General features: G+C 40.2%; 3 protein-coding genes across 14 annotated transcripts in view; 1 reads left to right on the top strand and 2 right to left on the bottom strand.

Annotated features, from left to right (window-relative positions):
• The window catches only part of CUNH9orf64 (chromosome unknown C9orf64 homolog), a 17,145-nt gene extending 13,692 nt beyond the window's left edge, over positions 1–3,453 (bottom strand). The window contains exon 1 of the mRNA XM_023763641.1: positions 3,424–3,453. The gene's annotated coding sequence lies outside the window, so the exon portion shown is untranslated. The remainder of the gene's footprint in view (positions 1–3,423) is intronic.
• Positions 2,285–14,424, bottom strand: HNRNPK (heterogeneous nuclear ribonucleoprotein K). 9 transcript variants are annotated; one of them, XM_006100004.3, is made up of 17 exons: positions 14,247–14,424; positions 12,282–12,355; positions 12,096–12,180; positions 11,645–11,742; positions 10,942–10,998; positions 9,444–9,487; positions 8,504–8,576; positions 7,939–8,010; positions 7,328–7,441; positions 6,816–6,944; positions 5,903–6,210; positions 5,714–5,768; positions 5,337–5,420; positions 5,053–5,068; positions 4,894–4,976; positions 4,337–4,506; positions 2,285–3,614 (listed from the first exon to the last, which is right to left on the bottom strand). In XM_006100004.3, exons 3-17 carry the CDS (start codon positions 12,151–12,153, stop codon positions 3,581–3,583), a joined length of 1,395 nt encoding a protein of 464 aa, XP_006100066.1. In that variant the 5' UTR covers positions 12,154–12,180; positions 12,282–12,355; positions 14,247–14,424; the 3' UTR covers positions 2,285–3,580. The 9 variants fall into 9 exon arrangements, with proteins under 9 accessions (XP_006100066.1, XP_023619405.1, XP_023619406.1 ...); XM_023763637.1 differs by having other exon boundaries at positions 2,285–3,554; XM_023763638.1 differs by having other exon boundaries at positions 4,894–4,961.
• The window catches only part of RMI1 (RecQ mediated genome instability 1), a 13,617-nt gene continuing 12,727 nt past the window's right edge, over positions 14,095–14,984 (top strand). Inside the window, exon 1 of one of the 4 annotated variants that reach the window (XM_023763635.1) lies at positions 14,095–14,211. The gene's annotated coding sequence lies outside the window, so the exon portion shown is untranslated. Of the gene's footprint in view, positions 14,212–14,486; positions 14,624–14,650; positions 14,740–14,784; positions 14,800–14,984 lie in introns of those variants that run through there. The other 3 variants (XM_006100001.3, XM_006100002.3, XM_023763636.1) reach the window with 3 other exon arrangements.

The following is a 14,984-nucleotide window of genomic DNA, read 5'->3' as shown; positions in this document are numbered from 1 at the left end:
GTATGTCAAATGTGCAGATTCTTGATGCCTCTTTATAGTGACTGATTTGCTAGAACTGAGGTGTGGGCCATTTTCATGTTTAACCAGCATTGTTGAAGATGGTCCTATTAACAGTTTGAGAAACACTGTGATATTGTTTTGTACAAGTTCAGTGTCACCATCAAGAAATTGGGTCAATTTCACTTCAAACTTGCCAGCAAGGGGCAAACATTGACAATAAACAGATGTAAACATAGTATTTAAGATTACTTTAATTTAGCCATCAAGATTAAATCCCTTTCCAAAATTTCGATGGCACTAAACATTTAAAAAACCAAACCAACCTTATGGACTTACTTTCATTGATCTGAAAATAAAATTTAAAGTATAGGCCTGGTTGAATTTCATCCATGCACCAAAAGGTTGTGGGTTCGATTTGGGCAGGGCACATACCTGGGTTGTGGGTTTGATCCACCGATAGTTCTCTCCCTTCCTCTAAGCCTGTTCTCCAGTGAGGATTAAAAAAATAAAATATAGGCCGCTTCAGCAGCAGCAGCAATCTTAAAGCAAATCAAAACCTGTCATGTTTGTGGAACAGTAATTCCATTTTGAGTATTAACATAAGACACTGGAAAACAAACCACTGAAATGATTGAGAGAAATTGTTATAGTTCACTTTTTCCTAAAAGATTCAGTCTCTGTGTATACCAGAGGTATCAGTGATTAAAGATTTAGGAATAACTGGATCATTCAACACAATGAAAATATTTTCCATTATGGTCTCATTGTAAAGGCAAACTAAAATGTGAATAGGTTAAGGTTTCAAATTTATTCCTATGAGTGGGAAATGTCCAGCCCATGGCCTTATATGGCCTGTGAAATCATTTGGTCTGGCCCTGCCAAGGCACTAGGGGTGAATTAAGTAACTGTTTGACCAAATATAGCAAGCTAATTTTTAAGTTGATAATTTTGTATGGCCTCTGAATGAGATTATATCCAAATGACCCTTGGCAGAAAAAGGTTTCCCACCCCTGCTGTAAAACCTTGGTGCAACCCGATTTCTGTTGTCATTTTGGTAATTGTCAAAGTTAAGCTAAAAATGTTTTGAAACCTTCCATGTTTATATTTCATTATTTATAGTGAGGAAAAATATCAATTTGTTGTTCCACTTATTTATGCATTTATTGGTTGTTATGTGAACTGGGATTGAACCCACAATCTTGGGGTTATCAGTACGACACTATCTGATTGAGCTACTCCAACAAGGGCTGTTTACATTTTTAAAGTAGCAAATCAGCACATGTACTACTTCTTATAAAATTTGTTTGATAGTGTTCAGTAATTCTAAACTTCAGAATTTTTTTCAATTTAACTCAAATCCCAGCCTATGTTCAAGTTCAAACACCCTTTAACCAATGCAAAAGGCCTCTCCCTCTCAGTTGTAAACTTATCAATGCCAGATATTCTCCAATTCTTTTAGGTTCAAGTGTTCAAAGTCTGAATTGTTTGTGGAAGGCAAAAATTAAAACTTTCAGCTACTCATATATTTACATAACTAATCTTTGAATGGCTAATGAAAGCTTTGAAAACCAGTGTTCGCTCCAGGAATGCTTTCCACAGGTTGGAATAACTTGACTACATGTCATCCCCCTTTTTTTTGGGGGGGGGGGGGGGGAGGACTCATTTCAACACCAGCAGGCTATATTACCCTAAGCAATCCCAATGTGGCAACTCAGCCTCACTTCACCTCTGGGGAAACCTTACAAGTAGTATTCACTAGTTTTAAGCAATGTGACACCATGTACTTCACTATCAAAAGACTCAATTCCTCTGGCCTAAAAGGGGTGTTACTGAAATACTAATAGCCTTAAATGGCATATTTGCATGTATCATTATGTATTCAAGAAAAACTGCCCACTTCACTTTTCTATTATACACAAATTTCTTTCCTAAATGTAAGAAAGTGGAACTATCTCCATGAACCCTTTTCTATGTAACCGAGTTTTCATGCCTTCTGGATAGTTGGAGGCCAATAGGCAAGTATTTTAGGAATTTATGAATCAGGAACCATATACTAGTTATTTTAATATTCTCAAACATCAAACTAGAGTTCTATAGATAGAAACAAAAGACTCAAAAATTTACCATGTAATGGGAGAACAGGAGCTGTAAAATTGCATGACTCAGCTCCCATTATGCAATACTCCCTCTTTAAGATTAATAGCCCAACTGCCGAAATTCTGTCTTTACCACCCCTACCAGATTCCATTTACAAATGCTAGAAAAACACTTCACACAAAAAATATGTAATTTAAGATTACTGTATTTCCTTACAAGAGGAACGGTTTAACAAATTTTAACAGGTGTCAATCAACCCTTGCTCAAATTGGGCACACGTCAAATCTAGCATTATGGGAATTTTATTCGGAAGTGAACTTAACTATTATTTAATACAAACGTCAAGATACTACACAAAACATCCACAGGAACTTTTTTCCCTTTTTTTTTGACTTGTTCACAAACATTTCCTACATAATCCAACATACAACAAAGAAATGGTACATCTTTTTCTTTCATTTTGCATACAATGGAAAAACAAGAATATATATATATTTTACAAAGTTTAACTAATAGACACTAAGCAGGCTGACAGTTTAAATTTGTTAAGAAATTATCTAATAAAAAATAACCAGAATTTATTTAGCGTCACTTCCATAACCAAGTATTACTCCGATCAATAAAACTTGCTATCAGGCTTCTGGTATACATTTATACCATTACTTAATTTTTAGTACTGCTCCCCACCTTGGTTCTTCACAATTACTAACATAGGAAAACTGTTGCAAAGTAGGGGCATTTAGAAAAACAAAATCCCCAGCTTATTATAAGCATGAGTGGGGTATGATGGAATTTCTTCCCAAGCAATGGACATTCAAACCATCCAGACATCACCAGAACTGAATTTGCAAAGATTATTATTTTTGCCTAAGTCCAAGTCCAACAGAGGAGCTGAAAATCAAACTTAGTGTTTAGTTGGGGGTAGGTTGGGGAATTCAGCCATTTGAAAAATGACCATCTTAAAAAAAAAAATGACCACCAAAAATAGGTTCACTAAATTTATTTTAAAAATCATAAAACGTTTCTTACAAAAGAGCATTACATTCTGCACACTGCTCTGAATAGATGCCAGGGACATATGGACTATTATTACTTTTCTTCCCTGTCCCACCCCCCCCCAAATGTTACAGTGACCACAAAGCAAAGTGTTCACAATAATTACATAGGGGGAATTTTCTAACCACCAACAATGAACAAAAATTAAAATTCACTCACTCTGCTGCTGTTTCAAAATTTCAATGTTAGTTTTTGCACACCCTCCCCCCCCACCCTGTTTGTAAGGAACTAAAACATTACATCTGGTGAACAGCAAAGATTTCACTACACCTCAAATGCAGAACACCTATGAAGCAGAGGAATGTTGGCTTTTTAAACAGAAGCAGATAAAAAAAAAAAGATGCAGGACTCCTTCAGTTCTTCACTAGTCTTAGAAAAACTTTCCAGAATACTGCTTCACACTATAAAAAAGAAAAAATATCTTGCATTAGAATCCTTCAACATCTGCATACTGCTTCACACTATAAAAGAAAAGAAAAAAAAGGACGAATTAGAATTTTTGTTCGTAACATCTTCATCAACATTAAGACAATTTCAATGCTAAATTAAAGCGATAAGCATGTCCATTAATAATTAGAAATAAGAATTAAAACAGCAATTACAAATTAGAGCAATGTAAAATTCAAGAAAAAAAAAAGATTAATAGTGAACCAGACATTAGTAGAGCAGAATTAAGAAAATGAAACAAAAAGTTGTTAATATTTGGTAGAAAAAGACAAGAAATGCCAGTGAAGGTGTGAAATGCTGCATTTTACAGCACCAATCATTTGTCCTGTAGAGGCATGGCCTGTGCCATATGGCAGACTGTGATTTGTTGTCGATTTAGTTATCTAAAAACAACAAAATCACTAGTCTTCCACACAGAACTAGACCAACATCCACTGAATCTTCTACATTTTCTACAGGCTTTGTATAATTTATAACAAGTGGTTTTGGCAGCAGTTTTCACCAGAGAAATGAGAAGTTTGCTTGGTTAAGGCTTCTTCCAGCAAGATTAGTACTGAATGTCTCCGTTTTTAGTAAGAAAGCAGAAGAAAATTAAAGCAAAACTATTAGAATGTTTAGAAGTTAGGTCCCCAAAAGGTTGAGACACCATGGCTTCTAAAAGAAAAATCAATTGAGAAGAAAAGCTTTTTAAAGTTTTAGTATGTGTAGGCTAACATAAAGCTAAACTTAAACTGACCTGTTCTGCAGCAAATACTGTGCATTCTGTATCTGGTCCTGTGTTCCTGTAATGGTAATGATCCGATCTTCGGACCCTTCTAAAGGCTCATCAATTTTGATCGAAGCTCCTGACTCATGACGAATTTGTTTAATCCTCTGACCACCTTTGCCAATTATAGATCCAGCCAGCTGAAAAGATTTTCAAAAACAAGCGTTTATGATATACTTAAAAAAAAAAATCACATCACCTATATTTTAAAAGACCTTCGAGTTTAACTTTGCAGTTATTTATTCTGACTTTTAATCCCCCCTGCCCCCCCAAAAAACTAGTCAAGATTTGGGTTACAATGCAATTACTTCAACATTTTCTTAATGAATCAAGGGCTCAAAACCATCTAACAGCTTTTGATAGTAGTGGACACCTGACAAATCCCAAATTGGAGGACACCCCACTGAAGTCCTTAAAAAACACAACTTTAATCCTAAAATGGAATATTTGTTAAAATCTCTTATTATAAGTTAGAGGACTTGAAATAATTCATTAAACGTTTATTGTAATACAGTAAAGATACTTACATCTTTGGGAATAGTTACTTGTGTTGTAATAATAGGTCCACCAAGATCACCATATGAGCCACGACCCCCTGCATAGGAATAATCTGATTTAAATAATGAGCATTAAGTTCTTTTAGAAAACATGAAATAATATTTGATTTCACAAAGGAGAAAACTTACCATATCCAGAGCCACCCTAAAAATGGAAAGAAAAAATAGAAAATTACTTTGCTTTCAAGACTATTTTTCAGATATCTTAGTATTCCTAAAACTCCTCAGTTTAGGAAACCAAAGTCCCATATGCTCCCTAGTAAGTATATTTCAGAAGAATCCTTAGGGGAAGAAACTACTCAGGTACACAGCATTTAAAGAAAAATATTAAGGTGAAAAAAAGACACTTAGTGGTGAGTAGGCAAACATCTTAATTATTCCTGATATGAGTGCAAACAGCCAGGATACTCAACCTGTGGTTCATAAGCCATCTGCCATTCTGAAGGGCTCCATGTATCTATTGCAGAGTCCCATGTTTCATCGGCACTGAAACCAACCTGTGTTGAGACAAAGAACTGTTAACATGAACCTGGCAGAATACTTTTGCCATAGTTACTACTTTTATATGCCCAATTTATATTTCTACATTACATACTTTGGGGAATAATGATGGCTCAATAAAGTCTTACTAGTCTGGCAGAGAACAAAATGATGTAAGTGGCTATCTGAGGAGTGAATTTGTAAGACAAGCTTTTCCAGCAACATTTTCGGGAACAAAAATGTTCACTATACCATACTTGTAGATGCCTTACGCACTGAAGTATAGTTGATGATAAATGAAAATTCTTACCATGCCATCATAACGATCTCCAGGTCTTCCTCTCCTGTCATAGGCCATTAGATCCCTGCAAAAACAGTACTGGTTGTAATCTCAGTTTACTGACATCACACACATCAAATAAAGAAAAGTCTAACCCTGATCACCCCCTAAACTGCAGCCTCTTGTATGTTAGTAATATGTAGATGAAAAGGAACTTACCCTCCTCTAGGTGGTGGTGGTGGAGGAAGAGGAAGATTGCGAGCTCTGCTACCACCCCGGCCACCTCGTCCAGGAGGAGGGGGAGGAGGTCCTCGCCGAGGGCTCATATCATCATAATCTCTTCTAGATGGAGGCATGGGGCGCCCACCCCGACCAGGAGGCATTCTGTCAAAACCACCTCTTCCCCGCATGGGAAATCCCACAGGACGGCCACGGCGGTCATCGAACATCATTGTAAAGCCACCATAATCATAAGTTTCATCATAAAAGTTGGGATCATAAGGCTGTGCACGTCCTTTGATGGGCGACTAAAACAAAAACAGCAATATTACACACCAAAGAAAAATAGACTTGATAACCACTCTTTTTACAAACAAAATATCTAAAGTCCTTTTATTTTTCCTGGGAGGTACTTCAGACGGGACAGGAATATAGGAAATAACTGGAAAAAAAATGCATTATTTTTTGTGAGTCCTAAACAAAAAGTGAGCTTTACTGCTTGGGGGAAGAAGTAGCAGCTTGCTACTTTTACCAGACTATCTTAAGGGACTACAACCCCTTTTATGTTTCACAATGGAGTCTATGAAGTGACCACTCAGAGGGATAAAAGGTTCAGTATCTTGGGTGAGCCTGTAACCCATACGAACACTACTGAACACTATCACTTGGAAGCTCTGTGCAATGTAGTACTGTAGAAATTTCCTTTGAAGGACTAAAGGCTATAAAAATCACACCAGCAATCAAGACAGTTCTCCAGTCTCTCAAATTATTTCTAAATTAAAGTAATAGCTAGCTAAAGATAGGGGATTGAAAATTGCTAGGGAAAGGACAAAAGACATTTGTCTAAATATTCTGAAATACTTTGACATCTGTTTTAAGAAGTTAAACATGCAGATAAACATTCTTAAGGTACCTCTGATATAAGATCAAGGATGATCTTTATGCACTCTACAACCCTATCAGGTTTTCCTCCAATAAGAACGACTCTGTCAGTGGAATGAGGACAGCATTCCTGGAAAAGCTTGATTGTTGTCTGAGTGTTCTGTATTAAAAAAGAAAAAAAAAAGCATTAACCAAAACAAACAAACAAAAAAACCCACCCCAACAAAACAAAAACAAGGAAGTACACTAAAGAGGTTAGGAAACCTAGGAAGGTTCAGATAAACGTATCGATCTTAAGTAAACCCACTCCTCTCCACCCCAAATTTTGTTGGTAACCCTAGGACTTTTTTTTTTGGGGGGTGGGGGGGTGGGGGTGGGGGGGAAGCACACCAAAATAATGTGGTCAGGCCTTATTGTGGTATTTCAACAGCAAATGTGATGAGGAATCTCAGGGAAGAAACTCAGAAGGGTAACAGAAGCCAAGCCCACTACACCAAGTCTATATGAAAAAACTATTTTCCAGTAAAAGAAAAGTGACTTTACCTCTCGAAGTTCTTTGATTTTAGCACCTTTGACCCCAATAATCCCTCCTGCCAGACTCTGATGAATCAACAGTCTCAATTCGCAGTCAAAGTCGCTTCCTTTATAGTGTTGGTACTGCAGAGGGAGAGTTATAAAATTTTAGTTCCAAATTAAGGATTTCCCCAATACACACTTATCTGCTATAAGCATAACATACTGTTGCAGTGAGCAACCTGAATTTATATTTCAATAACTTTACCAGTTATGTGCTTATTATCCTCAATAGCCAGGCCCAAAAAGGACATTCTGCACCACCTTAAAAAACTATTTTATTTTCAGGTCCTGCAACACCATACCCACACTGCAGCCATTTAGCATGTCGCTGTTACTACAATATTATTATTAACATTCAAATAACATCATAATATAAATGACTGCAAAGCACTTTGCAAATGTAGTTAATTCCCACTGCAGCATGGAGCAGGGTCAACAGTGAGTTGTAAGACCATTCATTTATCATGTTTTTAAGCCTTTTTCTATAGAGACCGGAAAAGCACACTATGTTAAAAATAAAATTAATCCCATGGGCCAGGCTCCATACTTCAGTGGGGTTCAATGGCACTATGACATACATTTAAGCATTCCACAGCATCAGATTCGAGCGGGAGCTGGCTGGTTGCAGTGGGTGATGGCAACTGCAGGCCCTGAAAGTAGAAAAATAAGAGTAATAGGTTAAGTGTCTAGTGTGATCAGGCTATTGTCGCATATATTGGTAAAGCTACTATAACATATTTCACATCTACATCATTACATAGCGAGAAACTACACTAATCTACACTAAGAATGTACAATGGTTTTCTCTATATACTACAAATAATTACAGAACTTAAAAATCCTCAAATTTAACGAAACAAAAACAAAACAAAAAACCTCCTCTAAAACTAAAGCCCATAAAATATATGCTAAACCCATGAAAATGCATGACCACAGATATTTTTAGTTCAGATTTACTCCGTTGTGGTCAGACATTTTAAAAACAACGTGAATACAGCAACCCTGTATACTATAAAGCAGGTTGTACGATGCTGCTACTACTACAAAATGTTATACCCACTGTCTCTCCACCTCCCCAATTAGGCCCCAATAAAACACACTTTAACCCTCCCCAATCAACAAATACATAAAAAATGAGCCTACCTCTTCCAAGGTAGGGATGATTTTCTTCAGAATTTCTCCAATTGTTTCAATATCAGCACTGATACTCAATATGCTGTCAAACATCACAAATACCAGATAGTACAAAAAAGTTGGAAAAGAAAAATGAGTTTTGTGTTTATCACTAGCATTCATACAAACTTTTCCAGAGAAGTAACATTTAATACTCCCCATTTAAAGTAGCCTATTTATAGGTTTACACATGCATTTTTGTTTTATGCCCAATACAGACATAACAATATTAGGAGACTTGGAGAGAGACAGAGAGAATGGGCTCTTGGAAGGGCTCAGATTAAGTGGGCAATAAATTGACCAGAACTGAAGCAGAGTTGAATATTTATGTTCCCCGCCACCACTAAGTTAATTAAGGATACCCTCGCTGTTACATTGGTAAAACTGGCACACCTTCTCTTAGGCAAAGTGGGGAATATGCAAGTGGTGAACATTATATTTGGAGTAAGGTTATGGATACCAGTTAGAAATTAGATCACTAATGGGCTCTGCAAGAAAACAAATACAAATGCAAGACAAAACAAAGACAATACAAATGAGAAGTGAAGGAAAGTGAACCAGAGTTAGCATTTCATCAGAAAAAATTATGAACAGGCAAATGTTGGGAAGCAAGGTGGGCCACAAAGACAGAGCGAGAGACTATTTTGGTAACAATTTGATTTACAATGCAGCAAATATGCAACACTTGAAGCTGTGCTCCTTCCATCGAAATAAAATTAGTGGATCGTTTGGGTGGGCAACTCACGGTAAAAGTTCAGTGACAAAAAGACTTAATGGGGAAAATAAGACAGAAACTTGAAAAACAATACACCGTCTAAAGGGGATACTATTTAATTATATAAAAGGCAGGTAATAAAATACATTTCTCTCTTTCTAATCAGGCAGTGAGGCATAAACTGTTGGGACATACCGCTCGGGGCCACTGCTGTCTGGGACTGAAACACTGGCATTGTACTGCATTGGTCATTGGCGTTCGTGGATGTTGGCATTGGGCATGGGCATTCAATCAGAAGTTGTCAAGTATGGTACCCGTTTGGCAACGAGCACATTTTTGGGCATAGCCAACCAGGGTTTTCACATGGGCGTTCAGGGGCGGATGGGCCAACGTCATGGTGGGCAACGCAGGGGTAAGTCGATCCAGTACATGGGCAACGGAGATATATGGCCAAAAAAACAAGGAGAGGGAAAAGGGGGAAAAGCAATAAATTTTAATTTAATACAAACTATACTCATACTCTCAATTAATGAAAACAAGTTTAAGTTGTTCTGAAGACTAACACAATAATGGACTCTATATCTGACTGTGGCTTAACATTTAAGGACCTTAAATGACGGTACTATTTTTTTTTCTTTTTAAGAAAACAAACGATGTTTCAGTAGCAGGCTGGCTCATGAGGGTAGACACAAAACCTGTCATGACTCTGTTTACTTAAGTTCTTGAGGAACGGGGAAATTAATAACCCAGATAATTATACAGAACATCTGGATTAAGAGGAGAGAGGTTTATAAAAGACAAAACAAAAATTCCCACACCACCAAAAACCCTAACTCTTAAAAGACTAGTTGGTTTCCTGGAGGTTTAAAAGGCATTCCTAGATCCTAACAGGCAAGTTTGTAAAATTTTAAGCAAATTTTCAAGTTCAGTTTACAGTACTCAAGAGGAACATACAAAGATCTGCGACCAAGAGAGAAATGAAATACTATAAGTATTCAACACAAAGTTATTATTTGCCTCCATTTCAGCAAGAAAACATTTAAGAGCGTGTTCACTATGAGAAAAAAAATTTAAAGGAATTTAGGTGTAGCCAAGTCCTATAAATATGCTTACTTCTGGTGATACCAACATTTAATGTGTCTAATCACAAGAGTCAACCCACTATAAAATATTAAGACTAAAATCAATGGCACTGACATAAGGTTTCCCAATCTTAAAAATAAGTGCCTTCTCTTCTTTACCCATATTTAAATCATGCAAGCTCAACATTAATTTGTTTGTGTTCCATGTGCAAGCTGTTAAACAGATGGACAATTAAAAACAGGGAATAAAAATTTGTGTTTAATCAGCCACCTGCAATGGCTTTCAGTAACACTGTAATTGATTCACACACGGGAAATGATGCAATTAAGGGTCTTTACACTGTCGTTATTTCTAATTAAGATGTTATCCTGCCTGAAGTGAATAATTTGGTGCAAAGTTATTAGAAAGTGAAGAGGTTTAATATAGACCTCACCACCCAACCCAATCCAAACTTTGTTAAATAAGGAATGGCAAACCTTGAAATTATCTATGAAATTATTATAAATGGCATGTATCTAAACTATTAAGTGATTTCTATGATGCAACTCTTTAAATTTCTACGAACATAAACTGAAGCTGGAGTAGTAGTTTTAAACTCTTTAATACTTACGTCTGTACGCAGAGCCTTAATATTCTTGCCTCCTTTTCCAATCACTGCCCCAGCATTCTGGAAAAAGTAAAAAGACAGATTAATTTTGCCCCTTCCTTCCTGTGTTCTCAAGCTTTAAGCAAGAAAAAAATAAAATAAATAAAAAATTTAGCCCTCCCACTTTTTCTTGTTATAGGGCTAAAAATCTATTCGGGGTATTAAAAATAATACAGTAAAAAACAAACAAAAAAACCCCCACCAAGGCAGAAATTTTAAATATTTAGAATGTCAGTATACACTGAACTTATTAAAACTTTAGCACTGATTAATTTCACAGTACCCATCTGTAAAACAAATAATATAAATATTAGTAGTAGATACTTTTTCATTGTTACCTGATAGTATCAAGTGAACTGCCAAACTGCTTTCTAATAAATTTGCAATGCAATCAAGACCCATTAATGCTTTAAGGATTACCCACACCCTTCTCCTGGTTTAACCTGTTAAGTTGCTCAATATATTAAGGGATTTCATTTTAATTATTACGCAAACAAACAAACAAACATACATAAACAAAAAAACAAAGCCACCACATGGCCTACAAGTCCTTGTGGAGCCACACAAATCTTTCATATTCTTCAACCTTTAAGGCTTTGAAGGCTTCCAAGAGGGCCAAGCCAGAACTTAAAACCCATTTTCAATTTTCCAAGAATAAAATGAATACCTTGCTCTGAAGCAGAATGCGTAATTCAACCATCTCATCAGTGTTCCTAGATCTTTTAAAAGCTTGTTCCTCTTCCATATCTTCTGCAGGGCGTTTACCTAGAAATCAACAGTTCCAAATTTCAAAGAAAGCACATCATCCTCAAAAGGCACCTTTAATCATAAAGTTTTAATTTAACTAACTTAAGCTTAAATTAGAGAAAGCAACTATATTCTATCTTAAGAGATTTGTTGCTAATTGTTAAGTTTGTTTTAAAAAGGCTGAAGGCACTCGGATTCTTTGACTTTTAAATATGAATCAAAGCATGCTCCCTTTCAAGTTTTCTAAACACAAAATATGGGAGTAAGGATTACTTTTAGTTCATAAATAAAAGCCAAGCTGTAATTCACAGGGACCTCAGACTAAACACAGATAAAAATATAAAATTGTTAAAATTAAAATGTCTTCTTACCAAATTCACCGTTGGTTTCGGTGTTGGGGAAGGTTTCCTCTGGCTGTTCAGTTTCCATTTTCTTGGATTATATGGACACACCAATCTGTTAAAAAAATAAAGAAGCTAGTCCATTTGGCTTATTGAAAAGTAACCTGTAGCTAAATATTTTTAAAAAGCAAAGACAGGACTGTTTCTAGAACGTACCAATTATATATCCTTGCAGAGCAGAACTGAAGTGTTCTGGGCGGGACCAACTGACACCCTAGTGCTGCAGTAGCCTACAAAAACCAACACAAATCAGTTTTGCCTTTGGTTGCCGATTACTAGATACAAACAAACACTGATCTGAACACAACAAACTAAAGAGCCATTTCTTCATTTTAGGGTCTTAAGTCCTCCAATAATTGCCTTAAAAATCCAAAACACTATTAGTTTTTTCTTTTACAAAGGAAAGAACACTAAAGCCACTGGATCTAGTCCCACTTCAGAAACTACTTATTTATTTTACATAATACACACATATAAAAACAAAGGCACATGCATCAGCCCACGAACCTCAATTCTGTCCCCGAAAATGTAACTTATACAAAGATATATAACAAAGCTAGTTTTATAGCGCTGCCCCACTCCGCCCGGACTACTCGATTATCTGCGTTAACCGAGTCCTTCAACACTAACTACCAAGGTATTTTACGCGACGTTAAAAAGGGCGCAACCTAACAATTACACATCTGCAACCAGACTGGCGACGGGACTGCAAACAGCCTTTTAGCTCCCCTCGCAGGGCTGGCAGAAGACATGTGGCCCCCCAATTAAAAAAAAAAAAAAGAGAAAAAAAGGCGGGGGGATACCTAGGCAGCCTAACGCTTAAAAAGGGCAGCACTTATGCTGCCCATAACGTTTGCCGACAAACCATTCTTCTAAGGACTCACTGAAACCCTCTCTTTCGGGGCCGTCAGTCAGTTATATACGGAGGTATGGCGGCAGACTTGGATAAAAGAATGTAAAGATCATCTATAAAAAACACCACCACCACGCCGACGCGGGGTCTAGCTACAAAAAAAACCCCCAAAACCACGTTGATGCGGTCCTTCGATCACCATTCCTCCGGCCGCCACAATCGCTAAGTACGCGCGTGACGAGCCGAGGCCAACATGAACTCCCCTCCCAACTCCCGAGACCGGGATCGGCGGGGACCGAGTAACAGGAGCCGAGAAAGCCGGAGGCGAGCGCAGAGGCGCCGCACGTCAACTCCCGGATCCGACAGGAAATGGCCGCCCTTGTAATGGCGACTACGTGCTACTAGGCGGAGCCGAGCGCCGACCCCCTCCCCCACCCACCACGCGGCCCCGAGATCTCGTCCCCGCACCCTCCCCCCACAGCGGGAGAGACAAAGCAACGGAGGCAGCCCCGACCACCCGACCTTCCCGCTCCAGCCCCAAGCCCAGGCCCGGAGAGCCGGAGAGCCGAAGCGCGGCGGGACCCACCAGAGACTGCGGCGATCTGTACCGCCCTCGGGTGCCGCCCGCCGGCCCCTTCTCCTTCCCCAACAAGAGGCCTAGCCCCCAAGACAACAAAACTACAGCTCATCCTGCAGGCACATGCCTCGTAGCGCCCCGAAGCCTCCAGTACCCCAACGCGGACTGCGGATACGCTCAGGGAAATGGCGGAGGTGGGGGGAGGGGAACCGAGCAACGTTTCCTCGCTGAGAACCGGCCAACCACCAAGCAGACCCCCAAACGCCTCCCTCAAGCGGCAAAATTGGCCTCCGACTTTCGCCCTCACACGCCGTCCGCCCAGCCCCGCTCCTCACCGCGCGAGGTCGTCGTCCCTATGCCGCCGCGCCGCCTCAACCGGTCACAGCTAGACAGAAAACGAGCGCAGGGCCCCGCTCTCCCCCGCCTCCCGCGCTCTCCTACGCCGCCGCCGCGCCCGATTGGCTGCTTGGGCTTCAGCGGTGGCGCCTAGGCGAAGCGATTGGTCTAAGGCCGCGTCAATCAAAGCGCCAGAGGAAGGCGACACCCCCGCCTCCCACCGGCGCCTCCCTTCAGGCTGTGAGGCCGCTAAGGGCCCGAGGAAAACCGGACTTGGAGGAAGTCAACGCAGCCGTTAGGGAGGCCAATCCCCTGCCTGAGTCTGTAATACCCAAGTCCCAATAACCCCAATTACCTATAGGCTGTAAACAAGCGGGACGTAAGCAAGACGTAGAGGTTGGTGCAGCAGAGAAACAGAGGATAATGGCGTCTGCAGCGCTTTCGCCTGGACCGCCCTCCTCCTTTCCCGTTCGCGCACTCACTAGCTGGGGGAGGGGAAGGATCTCTCGCGAGAACTCAAGCCGGTCCCGTTCACTAGTACAGGGAGGGGGCGGGAAAGGGGCGTTTTCGGCCCGAAGAAATCTTTTGGGTTTGGAGGAGGGGCGTGAGCTCCCGGCAAATCGGGCGGGAAGAGGCCAAATAGGATTAGGGCGCGCGCCGTTTCGGTTCCTGTTTTCTGAGTCGCGCGGCCAGGGAGCTGCTGTTGCACGAGGGGGAAGGCGAGAGTCCCAGGTCGGTAGTAGGCTCAGACGAATGCCACCGTTTCCTCGGGCCACACTCGCGTTTCCCCCGCTCTCCACACCCCCCTCCCGCCCGGGCTGCCCGGCTGCGGGGCGAGCTGCGGGTCGGTAAGTGCAGTCCGCCCGCCCGCCCACCGGCCCGGCCCTCGCCGCGGACACCCGCTGTTGGTAATGGGCCGCAGCCCCCGTTGGGCGGGATCCCGGGCGACGCGGGCGGGTCCGCGGGGTTGTGGCGGTGAGCCTCGGAGTCTTGGAGAACTTGTCCCTCTGGTTCCGACCTTGAGCCCGCACGTCCGGGGGATCCAGGCGTCTCTACAGGGCTCCCCGTTATGAAGAGACCTTTCATTCTATTC

This window comes from Myotis lucifugus, unplaced genomic scaffold, assembly GCF_000147115.1.
Source record: "Myotis lucifugus unplaced genomic scaffold, Myoluc2.0 scaffold_295, whole genome shotgun sequence".
Classification (NCBI taxonomy): domain Eukaryota; kingdom Metazoa; phylum Chordata; class Mammalia; order Chiroptera; family Vespertilionidae; genus Myotis; species Myotis lucifugus.
Note: the sequence above shows the minus strand (reverse complement) of the source record. Positions and strands in the feature narration are given on the sequence as shown.